The sequence below is a fragment of the Microtus oregoni genome, unplaced genomic scaffold, assembly GCF_018167655.1.
Source record: "Microtus oregoni isolate MIOR12 unplaced genomic scaffold, Mior012 000007F_ref0000211, whole genome shotgun sequence".
NCBI classification, from domain to species: Eukaryota; Metazoa; Chordata; class Mammalia; order Rodentia; family Cricetidae; genus Microtus; species Microtus oregoni.
In genome coordinates this window covers 39,528,586-39,548,126 of record NW_024543066.1, presented here as the reverse complement: position 1 = coordinate 39,548,126, position 19,541 = coordinate 39,528,586, and the positions used below count along the sequence as shown (strand labels likewise).

Below are 19,541 nucleotides of genomic sequence, written 5' to 3'. Positions count from 1 at the left end.
TTTGGCCCAATGGGTCCTTGTTCCCCCTGATTATTCTCCACACAGGTACACTGACTGCTTCCAGGGGCTTATTAACAGTGGTAGGGAGGAGAGATAAACAGCCACCCCAACCTTACAGCCAAGTCAGCCCTATAGCCCCATGGTTGTTGTGGTTTCCTCTCCGAGTATCAGGAACAAGGAAGACAAAGAGTCATCTAATCTGATTCATTACACAGTGGAGTCTGGGGTCTGAGCATCTGAGCTCTGAGGACCGTGGGGGGCCATCTAAGCAGTGGTGATGGTCTTCTTGTCTCATTCCCATTGAGTCTTTGTCAACCCTCTGATGTAGGTGATTTCATTGGTTAATAAAGAAACTGCCTTGGCCCTGATAGGTCAGTAAATTAGGTAGGTGGAGTAGACAGAACAGAATGCTGGGAGGAAGTGAGGCAGATGTCATGCCTCTCTCCTCTTCAGGGCAGATGCAATGAAGCTCCAACCCAAGATGGACGTAGGCTAGAATCTTCCTGGTAAGTCACCATCTCGTGGTGCTACACACATTAATAGAAATGGGCCAAGCAGTGTTTATATGAATACAGTTTGTGTGTTGTTATTTCAGGTGAATCTAGCCGGTGTGGGAGCCGGGCAGCGGGAAGCGGCCCGCAGCTCCACACAATAACCCTCCCAGTTCTAAGCTGAAGGGCACTCTGTGTCCTCAGGTCAACTAGAAACCCGCACTGCTGTTCTGAAGGTGGGACAAGCCCTCCCCTGGCCAACTCGGAGGGTGCAGTGTTCCTCAGCTTCTGGGATGGTAAGCGTGGACACTGAAGGAAAACCCTTCCCTTCCTTACCCCTGACAAGACTGGCAGTGACACCAAGGGAGGTCCGAGTGGTCTAATTGTCCTCCCCCTGTGTCCTCTGCAGGCAGGAACAGGTGGCTGTCCTAGCCCCCCAGGCACTTTCAGCCTGCATTTCCTACTTCCCACGTTCAAATGCTCAAGGAATTAAATAAAATTAAGAAGTCTCAAAAGTCCCAGAAAACCACTGCAAGGAGACGTCCTATTCACGAGCTGTGTGGTCTTAGGAAAACCACTTCCCTCCTTAGACCCCTGCTTCCTTTTTCATTTCCGAACTAGAAAGCGTAGGTAGGTTAGGGCACCTCTAAGTTGCTTCCATTCCGACTGTCTTACACGCTGCTTACTTTATTATTGCCATTTCGTCCTCCTAACCCTCGCCCCCCCACATGACCCTTTCTCCTTTGTCACGTTATCCCCAATTAGTTCACTCAACTAAGGCTCACCAGAGTTATTGTCAGCTACTACCCAATTACGATCTCTCCCTGTGGTGGCGCAATCTGTGCTCACGAAGTGAATTAAGGACTTTGATTCATTAGTGATCCCCCGGAATGAAGCATTAATCACGCAGCCTGGATGCTCCTTGTCAGCCTGTTAAAATGGTTCAACTTAACCCCTTAGCCCCCGTCATGTCCTACACAGCTATCACCACGATCTCTTCTCTACGATGTAACCACTAGCCACAGGTGCCTGGTGACCTCTAAGGAAGCTCCTGACACCCAAAAGCTGTCCTTCCCACCTAATGCCCCCTCTCCATCTCCTGTAACAACACAAAGGGGTTTCTCAGCTTGTTTGTGGAAATAGCATTTTTCATAAAGGTTTCAAGAGCACCCTTTGCTAATCCCAACTGAAACTAATCGCTATTCCACAAGTTGAACAGGTTGCCACCCAGATCCTGTAAGCAGGAGGGGACTTTAAGAAATAAGTCATACCCAGCGGGGGTATAGTTCAGTTGGTAGTATGCTCATTTAGCATGCAAGAAGTCCCTGGGCTTCATATTCAGCCCCACACAAAACTGGGCATGATGGCACATGCCTGCAATCCTAGCACTCAGAGGGTGGAGACAGGAGGGTCAGAAGTTCAGGGTCTATAAGAGACTCCATCTTTGAAAAGAGGAGAAGTGGGGGGAGGAGGTTATTGGAAAACTGGCTCTAATGAAGTGCCAAGATGAATCTGTATAACCTGCCAGATATCCACTGCTGAGGAACAAAAGCCCACAATGCTTAGAGAAGCTGGATTCTGCCATTTCATCACCAACCATACATGAGCACAAGAAGCTGCCCCGGCCCCTGGGCAGGGTAAGGGTCGGTCAGAAGGGGCTGCCAGGGCATGGAACTCAATAGTGGTCTTACCCTGTGCCTGGACAGCTGTCTTAGGATAAAAGGATGGATGGGACATTCTGTAGACACCACACACTTTGATTGAGACCAATAATTTGCTTTCTATTTGAAAATATTCCAGACCCCGGCAGACCCACGACGAACCAGTTAAGCAAAACAAACTAAATTTCCACCAAAGGGCTATCCAGAGGGAATCACAGTCACAAATAAGTCTAAAACGACAACTATGTAGGGAGTGTGATGCTATCTCAAGCTTGTTTCCCCTGCCATCCAGCTGCTCATATAATGAAGATGAAATTAGATTTCAGACCATCTGCAGGTCCGTGTGGGAATCCCAGCTTGAGCCCTGTCTTCTGAGCCAGGTCAGTGTTTTGTAAATCTGACTCCATCGAATCCACTGGTCCTTATGTTGGAGAACAAGAATGCAGACAATAAAGCAGTAAAGAAGTTAAACCCAGCGCTGGAGAGGTGGCTCAGTGGTTAGGAGCACTGACTGCTCTGGCAGAAAACTGGGGTTCGATTCCCAGGCCCCACAGGGTGACTCACAACCTTTGATGACTCCAGCTGTGTATGATTCAATACTTTCTTCTGACCCCCACAGGCACCAGACATGCATGCAGCGCACATGCTCGAACGCAGGCAAAACATGCCTACACATTAATTAAAATTTAAAAAGGAATTTAAATCTATGTGCTCCAGGGATTTCAGATAAGGGGGAGTGGTGTTAGCAGCCAGATCATAAAAATTTTTATCTGAATCTATTCCATTCCTGAGTTCACAGACTGAAGAATGCCTGCGATAATGTCGTCTTAACAGTCATTGGGGGAAGACAGAGCCATGCGTTGAAAGAGAGCAAGGAAAGGGAAGGGGAAGTGATGCAATTATATTAAAGTCTCAAAAAGCAAAGGGAATAACAAAAACCACATTGCTTTCATTGAAAGGAGGGGTAGGCTTCCTTTAAATCTTAAATGAGAGGAGACAATAATTTAGAAAAATACTTTATTGTTACTTATTTGTGTGTGTGTGTGTGTGTGTGTGTGTGTGTGTGTGTGTGTGAGGCCAGAGGGTCATCAGATCCCTTGGAGCTAGAATTACAGACAGTTGTGAGCTGCCTGTTACTGGTGCTGGGACTTGAACTGAGGGACTCTGCAGAAGCAATACGCTCTCTGAACCACTGAACCATCCCTCCAACCCGAACAATGACTTTTAAATCCACTTTTGAAGTGTGAATTCTTGTTGGACCCAATTCAGAAATAAACCAAATTTACTGACAATTTTTTTTTTCCAGATTAAAAAAAAACATACATAGATGGAACTGGCATGATGTCGATTCATCCCCAAGCCTTTTGGGAAAACTTGGTCAGCTGTCTGAGACACAGAAATGGGAACATGGATTGGAAAGAGCCACATATATAGAGATAAAGCAAGTGTATTGAAATAGAAAGAATTGTTGCCAAGCCTCTTATCTTCCCTTCTCTCTTCCTCTGCACTCGGGAGACATGTGAGGAGTATATTTATTGCATGAGGAAGGAACCGAGCTGACTCGTCCAGTCTAGATGACCAATTAGCAGGCGGCCAGCACAGGCCTTCTGCTGCTGCTGTCTGCTCTCCCTGGAGTCACTGAAGGTCATGGGATGGAGTAGGAACAGGAACACAAGCCAGGATGGGACTCCCTGGGAACTCCGAGGCAAAGCCACAGATGAAGCATAGATGTGTCTAACTGGAGAATCTGGGAGCCAGTGCACGTTTGTAGCATCAGTTTGCCCACCATGGAGAGAAACTTCAGGTTAACCTGGCTAGCTCGTGCCTGAAGCCGCTGGGAAATTACCTGAAGAGACAACTCCACCCACCTTGATTAGTTGAGGCCGAGGAAAATTGGCCAGGATTTGGTTACAACTGAAGTCTTACTGAAGACTGCAGGTAGGCTAGCCAGTGGTAAATTGGCCATGGTAGGTCCCGACTTAAAGCCAGGGGGTTAGCAGTATTCCTTCCACGAATACTGACCATTCCTCAGAGTTAGTTTCAATAGGGACCTCAAAGATGACATTTAACTCAAAGTGTGAACGGTCAATCTTTGCCCTAAGCAAAAGAACTCTCCTTTTCCTGGGTACACAGAGGAAAAGCTGCAGGAAGCCACAAGATGTGCTTCAAAAGCTGCCAAAGCTGCTAAGAACGAGCTGGCTCCAGGGGGAGGGAGGCAGGGCCCCGCCCAGCTGCTTGGGCGGGTGTCTGCAAGCTGTCCCGACTGCAAGGGCACTGCTCGCTGTGGTGGCCCTGAGCTGACTCACTGACTAGCTTTCTCAATAAAGGAAGTGAGGATGAGAGCAAGCGGGCTTTCTGGGTTCTGAGTGGGAACCCACTCACATCTTAGGATAGTATTGCCAAGCTCAGCACCATTAGGACTCTGGGAGGTTATGTTGTTAGAAACAAGGGGTGCCCCTCAGTGCAGTCTAGACAGGTCTAACCTTGAAAACACGTTGAACAAGATTCCTTAAAAGCTTGCCTGAGGAACTGATATCCAACGGCTACCATGTTGGGGTCAGAGAGTGAAGTTGGTTCTTTCGTCCACCCTGTAGTGATGGATGGAGCGCAAGTACCCGGATGTGGCAACGGTGCCTCTGAGCCACTTCAGAGGTCCTCCGTTAGGTTTTATGAGCTTGGCAGATGAGTATTGCTTAACAAATTCATTGAGTTGTGCTGTTATAACCTCAACCACCGGTTTCCACACTAACGGCGGCCCTCTGAGATGTAAAGGTTTCAGTGGCTCTGACTCTGTCCCCATAGCGGTTAGCCAGTGTATGACCGTTTCCTGTACACTGCTCCTTGAGTCTATATGTACACAGCACCAATAAGCAGGAGCAAACAGTCTCAGCTTGCACATTTGAGGGCAGCAACCAAAGCTGACTCGCTCCTTTGATAAGTGTGTAGTTGCCCACAGCTGACCTCACCTGTTTTGGCATTGGGTGGCTTCGACCCTAGCTATAGTGGGTACCACCAGCAGTGCGCATTCTAGGGTTTGCATCTGTGTGGAAGGGAAACAGTCCCGAAAGCAGAAGAATGCATCACGCCATGCCCTCCTCCTCTCTGCCAGCCTGAAGCTGGACATCAGCACACGTTTAAAGTCCTCAGTTTCCCCCTAATGCCAACTGGCTTGTCTCTGACTCTGTGCACATTCTTTTTTGAGGACATTCATCCTGTGCTGTAGACCATCTCCTCCAGCCGTATGTGCCTCATGGATCAGGAACAGATCAGAACATCACACACTGTTCACAACTCAAAGGACGGCACACAGGCTCTCTGCCGGGTCTGGCAGTGCTGGCTGAAGCGGACGCCAAGACACCCAGGATTTCACTCTGAGGAAGACTTGCGTACATCCTCTATGTTCTCTATGTTCTCCGCCACTTTCAGGAGCACCTTGCCTACAGATGGGATTGTAAAGACACAAAGTAACCCCGCCCCCGCACGGTTGGCGATGAATTATTTTAATGATAGGCCATTCTGCTCTTTCTGACTCACTCCTGGAGGTAAGTGGATGTCTCCCCAGGGATGAATTTTACAGGGAAATCAAAGCGATATTGTCTGTCCTTCAAGGAAAATGTTGAAATTAATACCTGTACAGTAATCAAACCTACTTCAGATCAGATGAGATGCGATTTCCCCATGAGCTAGTGACTGGCTAGTGACATAGGGTTGTAACTGATTAGAGGACCGTCCTGAAATGCAGGATCATAGCCTGGCCAACCTGGAAGCCATCAGTTTGTCTCCACACGTGTTTGGGCTTCAGTCATGATGGTGAAATAAGCGTTAAAGAAACTCTTTTCTATAATGTTGATTCTGATTTCTTCCCGTGAGCTTTTGGAGAAGGCCAGAAAGGGTGGGGACTGAAAGGATGGAAAGTGTCATTGGTAACATACTTAGTCTTTCGGGGATACTGAGTCACCATCTGTGGGGAGGGGAGGGGAGTGTCGGGGTCCAGTGCTAGCCCGGAGTAAAAGGAAGATCTTCTAAAGTCCACTTTAATGTCTCCATAACAGTTTCAAAGACGATAGTCTAAACATCTGTCCCACATACTTGTCCTTCTTACAAACACGGCAGCACAGAGGGGACAGCCCGCTGGTTTGTCCTTTGTTCAGGGCGTGTCTCAGGGCCGGGCACAGTGCTCAGCACACAAGATACACTGGATTAATGCTTACTAAATAAAGTACCTGTGTAAAAAACCCTACCCTTCAAAGCCATGACAACCATAAAATAATATGAATAAGTAATAAAATAAAACCAGAATAATAACAGTAATAATAAAAAGTGTGTGTGTGTAGGTACATGCGAGTGTTAGGTGTAGCGCTATTATGACTCTGTTTCTGGGAGGAAGGGCTAGCTCAGTCAGTAAAATGTAATCGTGAGGACTTGAGTTTGGACTTCAGAAGTCGCATGAGAAAAGCCACAGGTGTTGGTAGAAGACAAGCCGATCCCTGAGCTCGTTGGCCAGCCAGCCTAGCTGAATTGGTGAGCTTCTGGCTCAGGGAGAGACTGTGACACACAATGAAGGTGGAGAGTGACAGAGAAAGGTCACTGACACCAACCTCTGGCCTCTAGGAAGGTGTGAATACATACGTGTGTCCTTACACAAACCACACCAAGGGCAAAGGCCATACAACACACACGGGGGAGGAAGTAGTTTTTTAAAAAAAGAATCTATTGCTCTGGTTTTTCTACTCATGATCTATACCTAGGGCAAATTCAATTTCTGTATTTCGCTGGTTCTGTGAGGCACATTTTAACATCCAACAGCAGGGCTGTATCTTTCAACTACAGCTGGTGGTGTTTCTATCTTGTTTTCAGGGGCACACCCCTAGTGCACTTTATGATCAAGCTAGAATCCAATGAAAAACAGTAACATCTGGGAACCATGACACCTACATACACTGCTCACTGAGCACAGAGGCCAAACATCTGAAATGTGATGGACGGAGTCTGAGCAAACGCTGCTCTACTTCCCCTTGTTTCCGTTATGGGCTCATTGTTCTAAAAGGAAAGAGCAGAGTCACTAAGATCCATGTCAACACAGACTGTGCATGCACCCCTCTATTCATGTCAACACAGGACGGGGTGCAGACACCCCTCTATTCATGTCAGCACAGGACGGGGTGCATACACCCCTCTAGTTTTGGCAAGCTTTACAAAGCTGTCTGGAAGAAACTGAGGCATGGACACAGAACTTGGCTTGCCCAAGGTCACAAAGGGAGGGAGTGTGGGAAACAAAATTCAACTCTAACCAAGAGGAAGCCCAAATTTTGGATTTATTTATTCCATTACATGTTATTCAAACTTCTAAGCCCCTGCATTTGATGTGGAGAGGACACTGGAACCTCGCCCTTTGTATCTTTCTCACTACTGACCAGTTCAAAGTTTTTGTAAAGCTTGCTATTGAGCCACAGAAAATGGGATGTAAGAAAACACGCATCCTTTGCAATGGTGATGGGATGAGACGTCCCTACTGTGAACAGGCAGATGTGACTGCCTGCTGGCAGGAAGAGAAGTCTCAGGGAGGAAGACCAAAAACAGTGTTGAGCGAAACCAGCATCCTGTTTTAAAATGAACAAGCCTGCATCAGCTTTCGTTTCCTAGCTGTGTTGGACTTAGAACGTCCTGATACTATACTCTCACACACACATTTCCAATGGAACACCTGCTCATGCCCGTGAATTGTAATTACCAGTCCTTGCACACTCGTCTTCACCCTGGGGAGGGAGTACTTTGAGAGGCAGGGACCACCTTTCTTCCTCTCCTGGTATCAGGCCAGCAGCGAGTACCTGCAGCACTAGCGGGAATAACTATGAAACTTTGTGGAGAACATTTTGACACGTGTTTCATTTATGGACTTGTTTGACAGGTTATTCTGTGTATCCTGGCTGAACTGGGGAACCCAGGCTGGCCTCAAACACTTGACAATCCTCCTGTTTCAGTTTCCTGTGCTGAAACTATAGATGTGAGCCACATGTTCAGCAGAGACTTTGAGATATGGTAATAAGTAAGCCAGCCCAAAAGTCTAAAGTCTTTTCGCCGACCTAGCTCTTCAAGCTCCGTGGCCAGCAACACAAAACATACCTGAGTGCACACCTGAGCCTGAATGTTTCAGCAATCCCTCTGGACTGTCTTCCCTTGCTACACTGGAAGTTCCCCAGAGGCCATAGTCATACCCTGTGACTCAGCAGCGTCCTTAAATGACCCTCTAAGCTGTAGCTGTGACACCGCGAAGAAGAGCAGGGCCTAGGTCCATGCAAGTCTGGCTAACAGCTTGGGTCTTAGGTCCTTAAGCCTGAAGACAATAAGTACTATTTTCTAGAAAATTAACAACAACAACACAACATAAAAACAAACAAACAAACAAATAAAAAACCAAACTCATTTGAATCTCTAAAAAGTCTACTGAAAATGTCCAGCTGGTATTTGCCTCAGCTCACGCTGGCTGAATTTCTGAAAATAGCTAGTCCCATAGATAAGGACAGCTGCATCCTGCAGCTTGGCAGCAAAAGCCAGGAGCTGTGGTCCCTCAGCAGCCAGAGCAGCAGCGTCCCAGTCCCTCCCTAGCCCTTGGATTCTCCCAGCTGCTAGAGCAAAGCCGCCCAGTGCCCAAGAGAAAGGCTACTATGTAAGACAGGGAGGGGAGGGCTGGGGGAGGCTGGGAGGGGAGGGCTGGGGGAGGCTGGGAGGGGAGGAGGGACATAGCATGTAAGCATGGCCAAGCACTCTGATCCTGAGAGGGTTATTTCTTCTATGTTGTTCTAGAAAGGCCGAAGGGTCCCTAAGGATAAGGAATCATTCAAGTAATAAACGATGACATCAACTGAGTTCCATGGCTGTTAAATCACAGTGTAGTCTCACCTACCTACATCACTAGGCAAAGAGGAAGTGAGCGGACAGCCAGGCTCAACCGCCCAACACCACACCATGCTCAGCAAGCAGCTGGTCACATGTTAGATCAGCTAAACTTGCAATGCTTCTCTCACTCCTTCCTCCCTCTTTCCCTCGTCTTTATCCTCCTCTCCCTTTCCTCGCCTCTGCTGTGTTAGCCTAGGCCACCCACAAATCTGAAGGCCTCCTGCAGCAACCTGCTAAGAATCATAGGATGGTCTACTACACTTCAGTTTCTGTTAGATTTATTTTTATTTTATGTGTACAATGTTTACCTTCATGTATGTATGTGTGGTGTAGGAGGTTCTTCTGTTTATGTGTTGTTTTCATTGGTTAATGAAAAGAGAAACTGCTGTGGGCCTGATAGGGTAGAAGAACTTAGGTAGGCGGAGAAGACAGAACTGAATGCTGGGAAGAAGAGCAGAGTGGGAGAAGTCATGGATCCTCTGCCTGAGATGGACGCCGGTTGGAATCTCCAGCAAGTCACTGGCACATGGCGATACACAGATTCATGGAAACGGGTTAAACTAATATGTAAGAGTTAGCCAATAAGAAGTTAGAGCTAATGGCCAAGTAGTGTTTTAATTAATACAATTTCTGTGTGGTTATTTTGGGTGCAAGCTAGCCAGGCAGCCGGGACAAACAAAGGGCCCCCTCCCCCTGCAACATATGTGTATCTGGTGCCCACAGAAGCCAAGAGGCATCAGACCCTATAAAACAGGAGTTAGAGATAGTGTAAGTCTCTATGAGGGTGCTGGGAACTGAGGCTGGATCCTACAAGAGCAGCAGGGGCTGTTAAATGATGAGACATCTCTCCAGCCCCTTATTAAAAAAATATTGTTTAAAAAACAGCAACAAAAAAAATGCTAAGCAATGGTGGTGCCCACCGTTAATCCAGCACTCAGGAAACAGAAGCAGGAGAATCTCTGAGTTCAAGGCCAGGCTGATCTATAGAGTGAGTTCCTAGACAGCCAGGGCTATATAGAGAAACCTTGACTCAAATAAAAACCAAACCAAATAAAACATATTATTATTGTTTTAAGACAGGATCTCTCTCTATAGCACTGACAGTCCCGGACTCAATGTGTAGAACAGGCTGACCTCAAACTCAGAGATTTGCCTGCCTCTGCCTCCTAAGCTTTAGGACAGCTGGAGTTACATGGTGAGACTCAGTTTAAAAGAAAAAAGTCAAAACGAAATAATAAAAAGTGCTGGTACACAAATCATGGTATCAGAGTGTTGCAGAAGTGAGCTACTAGCCATTGCTCTCACACCTCATCTTCTATATCCCGGAGCATGGCTAGTCAGCATCCCAGTCAGCTCCGGTAAGCAGTTTTTCAGGTGTGAAGAGTATGGCCTTGAATTCCCTTGCAAACACACAGATTTCACCCAGGGCTTCCAGTGGAGAAAAAACCAGTCTCTACTCCACCCCCACACTTCACTGAAGGAAGGGAAGGGGATAAAGAAAAGACTAGTCAACAAATATTACACTCACTCAGCCTATCTGCATTCACAAGGGGCCAAAAATAAAAGGAGGGGAAAAGAAGAAAAAATAAGGTTCAAGCAGCCAATGTGATGTCATGCTCCTTCTCTTGAGAGCCAAGAAGGGGAAAGTGTTATCTCCACACACACCTTTATTTCCTCTTGAGGGGAAGCATTCCAGGCGGCCTAGAAGCACTCGCTCTTTCAGGCAGGAACGAATAAATATTTACAGTCAGCTGCCTTTTCTAGTCCTTGGCCACTGAACCCAGGCGACTCCGCCTTGATGGACCTTCCACTTCCAGCAGCCTGGAAACCCGCTGAACCTCCCTGCCCAAAACTATGTGACCCCAGCCTTCGGGATTTAAAAGGCCCATTATGCGTGTGAGTTGGAGCTGGTTAGGAAGAAGTTGGGAAGTCATTTCATCTAAAAAGAAATAAACATACATGGCCTACTTTCTGGCAGCCACGCCACATTCATCCCCAAAGCAAGCCACGAGCATCATGTTTTATCACAAAGAAACTGAGGCAGTGAAGGCAGTGGTGGACCGGGGGTCCTCAAACTAATCATACCAAGGAATTTAGCCCGTCACTCATCTCCACACCCCTGTTCTGACCAGAACTTTAATGGCTGTTTCCAAGAACACCAAGTACATTCTCGCTCCGTCCTCCTGGACCGTGCTCTTTGATGACACAGGTCTGTGTGAGTTACTTCTGGTCAACTGTAAGTTCCCTTGACTGCCTTACTCATCTGAGGGCCCAAAGTGCCTAGCATCATACTGTGCTCATAAACTCTCAGATAACAGAGATTTCAAGATAAAATCCACATCATCTCCTAGCTGTTCCAGGGCGATATGAAGGCTGCAGAAAAGACAGCAGAAAAGGGCCAAGGAGCACAACACAAACCCTGACTTTGGAAGGACACGCTCATTGGGTTTTGCAGGGCAGTGTGCTTATAGCACAAAAATTCTTTTAAACATCTTTAAGATGATGATGGTGATGACGATGATGATTTTTAAAGACAGAATACCCCAGGGTGGCCTCAAACTCTCTCTATAACCAAGGATGATCTTGAACTCCTGATCCTCCTGCCGCTGTCTCTGGAGTTCGGGGATTACAGGCCTGTGTCCAGTGTGCCTGACTTATGCAGTGCTGGGGGTGGAATCCAAGACTGTTGGAACACCAGTCAATCTCTCAAGCCACTCAGCTACGTCCCCAGACCCCTACAATATTGTCAATGAAAGCAAACACGAGAGAAAGATAAATAGGATTAAAGTTTTCTGGAAAATGGCAAAAAGCACACATCTGTAATGTACTTTGTAGCTGAAGTATGTTATAGTCCTCATGGTATTCATTAAAAATACGGTAAGTCTTTAATCGCAGCACTCAGGAGGCAGAGCTCTGAGTTCAAGGCCAGCCTGGTTTACAGAGCTAGTCTCAGGACAGCCAGGGATATGCAGAAAAACCAGACTAAAAAAAAAACCAACAAATATGTGTGTGTATGAATATGGTATTATACAGATATATGGTAAATGTGTGGTGTGTGTTTAAATATGGTATTATATACATATATATTAAATGTGTTATATGTGTAAATACAGTATTTTATATATATATACACACATGTGGGTGTTAAATGTGGTGTGTGTGTTGTGTGTGTGCTCATGTAGTGTAAGATGAACAGGCTTCTTGCAGTAGGAATATGCATCTGTGCACACTGGGTGCACACGCGTGAGGAGATCAAAGGTTGACGTCTTAGTCACTCTGCTCCACTAGTTCTGACGCAGGGTCTCTCGCTGAACCCACACTTCACTGATTCAGTTAGACTAGCTAGCCAGTAAGCTTCAGGAATCCCCCTGCCTCTATCCACTGCCTCTATCCACAGCTCAGGTGTTACAAGTGCACCTGGCCAGGTCTTACTTTTTCCCATGTGGTCAAGAAAAGCTTGAGGAAACACCCAGACAAGTACACAGAGAGAAAAACCCTCCACGAAGCAGAGGGGGACACAGGAAGCCAAAGCCTGAAGTTTAGGGAGGTTTTATTTATTTATTTTTGGGGAGAGGAGACAGGGTTTCTCTACGTAACCCTGGCTAGCCTTAAACTCAACAGGTACACCAGGCTGGCTCCACCTTACAGAGGTCCCCCTGCCTCTGCCTCCCAAGTGCTGGGATTAAAAGCATGCACCACCATGACCAGCCACTTTTTAAGTTGATTCTGGGCATCTGAACTTGGGACCTTAAGTTGTGTGCCAGGCACTTTACTGACTGAATCATTTCCCCCTTAATCAAAGACAGAATTTAGATAAAATTACACACAAAATGAAGTCAAAGGCGACAAAAGAGAGGTAACACACTTTAGAATGCAAGAATGTTACTTTTTTTTTTTTTTTGGTTTTTCGAGACAGGGTTTCTCTGTAGCTTTGGAGCCTGTCCTGGAACTAGCTCTGTAGACCAGGCTGGTCTCGAACTCAGAGATCCGCCTGCCTCTGCCTCCCGAGTGCTGGGATTAAAGGCTTGCGCCACCACCGCCCGGCTAAGAATGTTACATTTTTATAAAAATAGCTTTGTTTGTGGGAGAGGTGCTGGAAGGACTCAGCAGATCAAAGCACTTGCCTTCCTTTAGTGGACTGGAATCCATTATCAGCACCCAGTATCAACACTCAACACTGGGCAACCCTTGACTTCCTGTAGCTGCAGTTTCTTGGGAGTGTGTGTGTGTGTGTGTGTGTGTGTGTGCATTTAAACAGATGTGTAAAAACCCCATTCAACCGTTTAGTTACTTCTCTCAAATGTACATGCCTGGAAGAAGAGACACAATTCTGGAAGATCCGGGTTCAGTTTAGACATTGGTCTTAGAACGCCTGCAGAATGCACTTCACATCTCAGATGAAGAAAGAATCAGGCCCAGGACTGACTTGACAATGGCTACCATGGTTCATATCGGACCAGCTGTTCTGGACGGAGGTAACGAAAAGCCACAGGAATGCCGACCTTTGAAAGGCAGCCTAATGTAGGTGTTCTCAGCCTCACGAACAAGAAGAAACATTAACCATTTAAAATGAGTCATTTTTACGCATTAAGAGTCCATTAACTCCTGGGGCAAAGTCCTGAATCCCCAGAAGTCCCACAATACACAGGGAAAACAATTCCACCAGAAAATGTGGCGAGTGAGTCTTAATTGTGCCCCCTGCTTTCCAGGTCTCTTGCTCGACTTGGCAAACCTCAAAGAGAAGCTATGGATGGCGGACTGTTCCATACTGTGCATTTGTTAAGAACTGGCAGCCAGGAATCAGGCTTTGTTAGCTCCTAAAATTAGTTAAGAACCAGACCCAAAATGTTGCAATACAATGATGCACATTGTTAAAACATGCAATAAGAAGCTTAGTATTGTGCAACCAGCATGCACCATAATACCTAGGCTACAGAAAAATCAAGCTGGGAGCTATAGAATGCTATCATACCGTGGCCTCTCAAAATACAAATTAAAAAAATTAGATGTGGTTAACATTTTTTTTAGTACAGAGGAGGTTAGAGATAGGAAAGAAGTGTGTATAAGGTTAGCATATAGGAAGACACTTTGGGTTTTAATTCATTCTTATAAGTTTCTTTCACCTTTTAGCTTATCAAACTTTTCATCTTTGGATACCCAGTCATCTCTTTTTATTTTACTTATTTGTCTAGTTTTTTGGTTTTTGAGACAGTCTCACTATGTAGCCCTGGATGTCCTAAAACTCACCATGTAGACCAGGCTGGCTTTGAGATCCACCTGCCTCTGCCTCTCAAATTCAGGGATGGAGTAAAGGCGTGAGTAACCACACGCCACAGTGACCTCTTAGCTTCTGCAACCATCACAGACTTGGGATAACCAAAACTCAAACAGTAGCTTAACTTGCATTATCTTTCTCCTAGGTGTCGTCAAGGAGATCTGGCAGTTTATTCCAAATATCTGCACCTATCTTCAGTGTTCCGTTGTCTGACCAGTTCTTTCCCTCATAGCCAACACTCATGAAAGCGTATATACCCCCTCTGCACTCCCTCTCTTTCAACTGCAAGTATCTTATTTAAGTGGAGGATAAATATTTTTCTTGCCTTTCCAAACCCAACTATTTAAGAGCCCAGCTGTGGCTGTGTATGATACTTCTAAAAAATGTCTCAAAATTCACAACACAGCCTTGTAACACATCCGTGTGTGCCTTTTAATTTTTATAACTGGCTTCTTAGTAAACTTTTTTTTCTGAAGTTCTACATTTCAAAGACGTTAAAAATATACTAAGAACTTTGAAAGCCACCTTCAAAGTGGGTCAACACATAAACATTCGTATCCTAACATTGCTATTAAAAATAAAACTCACCTGACCAACGTTTGCACTACTAATGGAGAGGCATTGCACTGGTACTCTAAAAAGATAAAGATATGTAACCCCAAGTCCCTTGTTGTACAAAATTTGGTGCAGAATGGTCAAGAATTGAGTTAATGTGGTGAACTAATTTCTACTCAGCTCTTATAAAGAATGGATTTGAACCTCTGAAGGCATAACACATGCAGAATGACCTTTAACCTCAAGTGGGTTTTATCTTGTCTTAATGGCAGAATACATCCCCAAAGTCTAGTCAAAGTCTACTTGAAATATGATCCAATACCAAAATTTCTACTTAAGTTCATGCTTTTTAGGGAACTATTAGATAACGAATGCCTGGGTGAAGTGAGTTACATGATAATAATAATTACCACGCTAAAATAACACCAATAACTCAGGCATCTTACACTCCATAGTTACGCTGTTGTTATTAATGACCATAAGGAAGGTTTGCAAATATGATCAGTGTCAGACAAACTGGATGCAACTTATCTCTGATCATTCCTCTAACACGTGTCAGAGACAGGATTTGGATCCAGTGTTTGCTTCCAAAATTAGTGCTCACTGACATCAATACCATACCCGCCTGGGATTTCCTCAGGCTTGGTGAGGGCAGTTGACTAATCAATGAGGGTCAGTCCTGTTACCAATTGCTGTCGGCTATTCCACAAGCAAAGAGGGCCTCTGTAACTAAGCCAGAAAACTCACATGAGTGCGCGCACACCCTCTGGAAGAGGAAGGGTTCCCTGTTTGGTTTTGTTCAAAACATGCAATGCAAAATGAGGTTTTAAATTGATTTTAACAAAGAATAGTTCTGGCCACATAGGTTGATTCTAGAACATACTTCCAAAAATAAGGATTCTCAACTCCACACAAGACACTCGGAAAGCTTTAAAAGGAGGTGATTCACAACAGGTGATGTCCTCCTCAGATACTCTGTTTGACAGGTGTGCAGTGGGGTTCCAAGCATCAAACAATGACAGAAATCCCATGCAGATGGTAAACCACAGCCACTGAAGACTTCTGCCCTAAAGAGTAGAGGTGTGTTTGAGTGTGTGTGTGTGTGTGTGTGTGTGTGTGTGTAAGCACTTGGCAAGCACGCTTACCCAAACACCTAAGATCAGCTGTTTTCCCGTGCAAACATACCTGATGAAGTGTGAAGTTCAAAGACAAACAGATTAGCGGCAAAGCAAACAACCGTACAGGGCTCTATTACCTGCGTGGTATCTTCCATCAGCCCACGAATCTTCTCCACCACGTCATTGCGTCGGTGTTGGCGCAGGGCGCTGATTAGCTGGGCGAGGCTGGCCTCGGGGCCACGGATGGTCCAGTGCTGCAGGGCTGCATAAGCTCGCTCGTGGTCTGCGGTGTATCCATTGGAGAAAGCAGCCACCTCCCTCTCGCTGGCATTGCAAAGAAACTGATAGATGTCCTTCCACTGGCTGCCCACCTGGGCTGCTACAAGCTTCAAGATGTCAATACCTACGCCAGGGATGAAAGAAAATAAAATAAATAAATGCAAGCATGTCTTAGCCGGAAGCTTTCCTGTTGCGCTCTATCAGCTCCAACTTCTGTAAGTACTTGGCATACACAGCCCACCTTGGGACAGCTAGGTGACATTATAAGCTTTACTTTGTGTACTTTGTGAGGGAGAGACGTGGATCAGTGGTCGAGCACTTGCCTAGCATGCAGGAGGTGCTGTATTAGATTCCTAACAGCACAAACACACAAACACATGATGTGGGAGTGTCATATATCAATCTGTTGATTTCATTGGTTAAGCAATAAAGAAACTGCCTAGGCCCCTTAATAGGCCAACCCTTAGGTGGGTGGAGTAAACAGAACAGAATGCTGGGAGAAAGAAGCTGAGTAAGGAGTCGCCATGGTTCTCCCACTCCAGACAGACGGAGGTTAAGATCATTCTTGGTAAGCCAGCTGGTGGGCTACAGCAGATTATTAGAAATGGGCTAGTCCAGGTGCGAGAGCTAGCCTAGAAGAGGCTAGATAGAAATGGGCCAAGCGGTGTTTAAAAGAATACAGTGTCCGTGTAATTATTTCGGGGCATAAGCTAGAGCTAGCCATGTGGGCGACAGGGTGCTGGGGACGCAGCCTGCCGCTCCAACTACTACAGAGTGGTGCCCAACGTGGGGCTCGAACCCACGACCCTGAAATTAAGAGTCTCATGCTCTACCGACTGAGCTAGCCGGGCAACCGGGGTGCTGGGTACGCAGCCCCGCCACCCCTATTTACTACAAACACATATAGACACACACAGACACACATACACAGACATACAGACACACAGACACAGAATCAATCAATAAATAACGAGCCTTTAAACAACAGGTTAGCTTCCTGAATACACATCAAAAGAAGAGCTCATCTCAGAGGCACAACAAATCCTTCCCCAAGAGTTGCTTTCGAAAGCCAGACCAATCAAGACAACCAATGATTCCTTTGTTACTACTAAATACAACGGCAACGAAAGCAATCAGACCAGAATCAAGAAATTCAAAAAAATAGAAACCACAAATGAAGACTTTAGTGTACTTTACACAGCCTTGGCTAAATAACATGCACATTCTAGGACCAGCGTCTTTTATGTCAACTGACCACATACCCCATTGTTCCAGCCCAGGGGAGCCACTGTGTAAGCACATACACTAGGAGGCTGAGAGTCGGTCCAGCAACACCTGTAACTCCAGCTCCAGGGGATCTTTAACCTTCTTCTATCCTCTGAGGCCACTGCGCGCGCGCGCGCGCGCGCGAGAGAGAGAGAGAGAGAGAGAGAGAGAGAGAGAGAGACAGAAAGAGAGAGAGAGAAAGAGAAATAACTTTTCTAAAAGAACATCTAATTTAGTGGGCCATATCAGCACAGGTCTATAATCCCTGATGGACCAGTTTGAAGACAGCCTAGGATACACAGGGAGACCCTGTCTCAAAAAGGCCATCTGTCCTCTCATCTGATCCTCCAAGCACTTTTCTGCTCCATTATCCAGTCTTCTACGTTGACTTGCACAGCTGCAATGCAGACAAAGGCCCAAATGACAGCATAACACCGGTGGCAGTTATTATCTTCCAGGTTTTATGTTAAGGCATTTAGCTCACGGAACATCTTCAGAAGACATTAACATTCCAATCGCATACTTAGAAGAAGAGAAAAAACCATCAGAAGAGTTAGACTCTCACCACCCCAGTATTGCAAAGGCAGGTGGCTGGGACTTGAGCCCACCAGGTTGGACACAGAACTCCCATAGAAGCGAGCACCATTAAATATGTCAATACATGCTAGCTTCTGAAACAGAGAACATGTCTGAGTAAATAATCAAGGCTGGTTATTCTATAAGGTATCTGTACCCTGCCCCATGGTTTAATATCCACTAGTCCCTCTCACCCAAAGGATACGATCCAGGACTCCCCATAAATGCTTAAAAACACAGTGTCCAACCTTGTAATCTGATGTCTCTCCCATCTTCACTGGCGCTTACCACATACAGTGATATGTGCCTTCCAGTCTGAGGGAAGAGACAACTAGTGTATATTTGTCTTTTCTTTGCGATTGAATAGAGGATCCATCTTTACTGTGTCAGTAAATCAATATCCCGGTATTTCAACCCAAAACAATCATTCCTTAAGAACATCTAACTTAACAAGATGTGCCCCAGCATGCCTGCAGTCCCAGTACTCGGGAGGCAGAGGTGGGGTGCGGAGGGTGAAATGGAACATTCTCAGTATGGGATTTTTTTAAGTGGAGAACGTCTATATTTTCACTTAAAGTAAGTATTTTGTGGTTTCCTTTTTACTTATTTGAACTGTGGTCTTGGAGTACGGGAGTACTAAGTGAATTAAAGGTCTTGACTTTTAACCAAGACAGCTAGGCACAATGGGACTAGAGAGAGAGTAGCATATACAGCGTTGAACACACTGGGCAGAGGGATGCTGAACTGGATGGTTGGAGACTTTACCGTGTTTCTCTGAACAGAAAGCAACCAGGGATAAAAGGGAGGAGGATTCTTCTCTGGTCATTATCCTCTCAGTCACTTGTCAACTCTGTGAACATGTGTGTTGCTCCCTAAATCTGATGGACCTAGAGTAAAATCAAATCTCAGGAGCCACACACTTAGATAATCACCTGGCAGAGCCATCTGTCAGGCAAGGGTGTTTGGTGTCTCTGGTATCTTCTCTCTGCAATTGCAAGTTGGTTTTGCCCAGATTTCTACATGGTGTTTCATGTCAGGAGCACAGGCGATCCCCAATGCCAAAACTGTTGAGGGGATTGATGTCTAAAAAGAGGCTCTTAAGGAGCTAGCACATTCTGGCCAAGAACAAAATTACAGAAACCTCTCTGAAACTGGAGGACCTGGTAGTGCCTCTGTGTAAGTTCTTATCTCCCCACTCAGTTTTATAGAAGTAGACATGATGGGGGGCTGCGTATACATATAGGCCAAGTCAACCTCTGAAACTGTTTTTAAAAACCTAAGTTTATAATATAAGACTTCTTTCTTGTCCACAAAAAAGAAAGCTACACACACACACACACACAAACACACACACACACACACACACAAAGGGGGTGGAGGGAGGGTAGCAGAGAAAAATGTATAGCTCAATAAAAACAAAACA

The 19,541-nt window shown here is 45.8% G+C and overlaps 1 protein-coding gene across 1 annotated transcript in view; it reads right to left on the bottom strand.

Annotated features, from left to right (window-relative positions):
- Tnfrsf21 (TNF receptor superfamily member 21) overlaps positions 1-19,541 on the bottom strand; it is a 64,890-nt gene that overhangs the window by 7,141 nt on the left and 38,208 nt on the right. The window contains exon 4 of the mRNA XM_041656043.1: positions 16,135-16,400. Coding sequence (XP_041511977.1) covers positions 16,135-16,400 — 266 coding nt within the window. The remainder of the gene's footprint in view (positions 1-16,134; positions 16,401-19,541) is intronic.